The 3,153-nt window shown below is 57.2% G+C and overlaps 1 protein-coding gene across 2 annotated transcripts in view; it reads left to right on the plus strand.

Annotated features, from left to right (window-relative positions):
- Window positions 1–307, plus strand: part of FARS2 (phenylalanyl-tRNA synthetase 2, mitochondrial) — a 312,032-nt gene extending 311,725 nt beyond the window's left edge. For both annotated transcript variants that reach the window (XM_040249389.1, XM_040249390.1), the window contains one exon: window positions 19–307. In XM_040249389.1, coding sequence (XP_040105323.1) covers window positions 19–157 — 139 coding nt within the window. In that variant the 3' untranslated portion in view covers window positions 158–307. The remainder of the gene's footprint in view (window positions 1–18) is intronic.
- Window positions 308–3,153: the final 2,846 nt, after the last annotated feature.

The raw sequence follows: 3,153 nt of genomic DNA on the forward strand, positions 1-3,153 counted from the left end.
CTCTCTCCCGTCCTCCAGGACACACAGGACCAGTCACTGCTACCGCATCACCTACCGCCACATGGAGCGCACGCTGACGCAGAGCGAGGTCGGGCGCATCCACCAGGCCGTGCAGGAGGCGGCCGTGCGGCAGCTGGGCGTCGAAGGCAGGTTTTGAGGCCCTGCTTCCCGGGCTCGGCGCTCCCGGAGCTCCAGGGCTGCTGAGTGAAGGAGAGAAGGATCCCATCTGTGGACTGAGGCATCCGTCATCCTGCGGTAAACGGGTCAGTTCCAGGACTCTCAGAAAATAAAGCATTGCTCTCGAGAACCTGTGGACATTTGTCTTTCGTTTGGGAGAAGCGGGGAGGCACGGTAAGGCAAGAGCGCCCTTCCGCTCCTTTTAGAGACACTTTGCCTGTGGGCGCTTGGGCTGCTTAATCAGTCCCTGGAGTCCGCTAAAGTAAACACCAGACATGGTTTCTTGCCTGACAGGCTCTTCCCAGAATGAGTGAAGCCACACCGAGGGACGGGCTGCAGACGCCGGAAGGTTTCCTGCATCAGCTCCCAGCCCATCTCCCTGCTTCTGCTCCTCAAAGGGCAGGAGCGCGGGCTGCGGAGGAGACGCCGGGCTCCTTGGAGGCAGAGGGAATGGGCAGGATTTTATTTCCTTTTCACTGGAGCCCAGCCTTTGGCCCCAGGGCCTGGGTGGAGTTGCCTCCTGTCCCCAGGGAGGAGAGCCTTGGCCACAGGGCTGGGAGACCCATGACCTGATGGGACCCGTCCTGGAAGCCCAGGAGATTTGTTTCCTGACCAGTGGCCTCTGCTCCCGAGACGACCTTTATGGGGGACTGCGGCGCTTTGGCGTCCCCCCGTTTCCATGTCCGGCACTTCTGTGGTCTGCCTGCCCCACTCCTGACCACTTTTCCTACTCAGATTCCCTCCTCAGCGTGATGCTGGAGGCCAATGGTGGACCACACGCACTGGGATAAATATCAGATGAGCGTGCCCGTTCGCAGCTGGCGGTGGGGCGGCCAGGCGCTCCAGTGGGAGGCACGGCCCCATGTCATTTTGCCTTGTTATCCGCAGGCTGCTTCTCATGGACTTTCAAGGGAATCCAGCGCAGGCCACACGCCAGCCCGGCCGAGCCGCGGGCCAGGGCCCAGGAGTGGACGTGCGCAGTGCCCCAGGGGACTGCTGATCTTTCCACCAGGGGCCTTTGCTTGCAGACATTCCTGACCCGGCCTGGGATCCCTTTGAGCCCCCAAACCAGTTAGGCGTTCATGGAAATGCTCCCCTCAAGCCAGCTGAGGGGGTTACGCTCAGAAAACATGCCGCTGCTCATTGGCCAACCACCAGAGCTCAGAGATGTCTGGGGCCAAGCACCGCGCGGGGGACGGGGAGGGCGGATGTTCAGGGTGGCGGGGGTGAGGGGTGGGGGTCTTACAGAGGGCTTTCCTGAAGGTTCCTCTCAACACGATGAGATGTAGTCAGCCCTCTCGTGAGGGGCCTTAACCAGGAACACGCCAGGCAGGGGCGGCCTCACCCGGGCCTGCTGCCCCAGACTCGGAACCTGCAGCTACACGGGGTTGCCAGGCCCCTCCTGCTCCCAGGCCTTTGTTCTGTTTCCACAAGACCTCAGCCCCATGAGCTTATGCAGCCCCCTCAGTCTGCTCTGGGTACTGGCGCTCCTGCCAAAGGTGGGCCCGCCTACCAGGGGCACCGGGGGACGCCCAGCTCCTGACTTCTTCATGGGAGTGAAAAAGAATAATGAAGAAGAAGAAAAGAAAAAAGAAAAGGTGATCCCTGAGATGACTGACACTCTGCACTTGGGGACAGATGACTCTGCTTCGGGCAGCGTGGTGACCAGCACCAGGGCCATCGCCACACCCGCTGGGGGGGCCCGCCCCTCCTTCTCAGAGCAGGGACCGTGGTGCAACCCCTGCGAGCTGAGATCACGAGGCCAAGGACAGGCCTAGGGTCCTCCGGGCGGCGGGGAGCAGAGCTGGAACTCGAGGCCCCCCTCCGTAAGACCAAAGCCTTCCCGCCAGCCCTGTGCCTGCCAGGACGGACGGCGGACGAGCACATGGTGGCCACGCCTTGCCCTCTGCAGCCTCAAGCCCAAGCCAAGGGGTGCGCCCCCCACGGTCTCTGCTGCTCGAGTGCAAGCCAGCAAGCCTTAAAGAGGGCTTGGTGTGCACATGCTTCCAAAGGACGCGGGTGACCAGGCCACACTGAGTTAACCAGGAGACCTCAAGGAGGGCGAGTGAACCTGGTTAAACTGCAAGGATCCATCAGTGGAATCAGCGAGTTCCGCTGTAAAGCCGCACGTCCAGCCGGGTCGCAGCTGCACCCCAGCTGCTGGCGTCCGTGTGCAGGACGGGCACCCAGGGCCAGGGCTGGGTCATCGCCCTTCTCTCCTGGACAGGAAGGGCTGTCACGGGCAGGCGTGTGAGCCTGGCACTGTTACAGAGCACATTTTGAAATCTGCTTTTAACAGCTTCCAGTCTACTGAGTGGCTCGTTTGAAGTCATCTTTGCTTAATAAGAAACAACTAGGATGACAAGCAATGGAAAAAGGAAAGTCTTTTCAACAGGTATTGCCAGAGCAACTGGTTCTCCATGTTAAAAAAAAAAAGAGAAAGGGGGACTTCCCTGGAGCTCCGGTGATTAAGAATCCACACTTCCACTGCAGGGGGTGCAGGTTCGATTCCTGGTCAGGGAACTGAAATCCTGCATGCTGCAGCCCCCACCAAAAAAATTTTTTTTTAAATTTTAAAGATGTTATTTAAAAAGAAAATCACCTTAACCCCAATTCCACACTTCACAGAAAAAGCAACTGAAGACGGAACATAGGCCTAAATATAAAAGTCAAAAACTTATCATCGAGCTTAAAGAAGAAAACATAAGGGATTATTCTTGGGACCTCAGGTAGGCAGTGACTTCCTAGAGAGGTCACAGAAAGAGCTAGCAAAGAAAAAACTGATACATTGGGTTTTTCAAGATTTAAAGCATTAACTGTTTGAAATACATCATTAAGAAAATGAGTAGGAATGGATGGACCTAGAGAGTGACACGAGTGACGTAAGTAAGACAGAAGGAGAGACACCGTGTGACGTCCCTTATATGTGGAATGTAAACAAATGATGCAAATGAACCTATCTACAAAACAGAGGAG

This window comes from Oryx dammah, unplaced genomic scaffold, assembly GCF_014754425.2.
Source record: "Oryx dammah isolate SB20612 unplaced genomic scaffold, SCBI_Odam_1.1 HiC_scaffold_11, whole genome shotgun sequence".
Taxonomy (NCBI): domain Eukaryota; kingdom Metazoa; phylum Chordata; class Mammalia; order Artiodactyla; family Bovidae; genus Oryx; species Oryx dammah.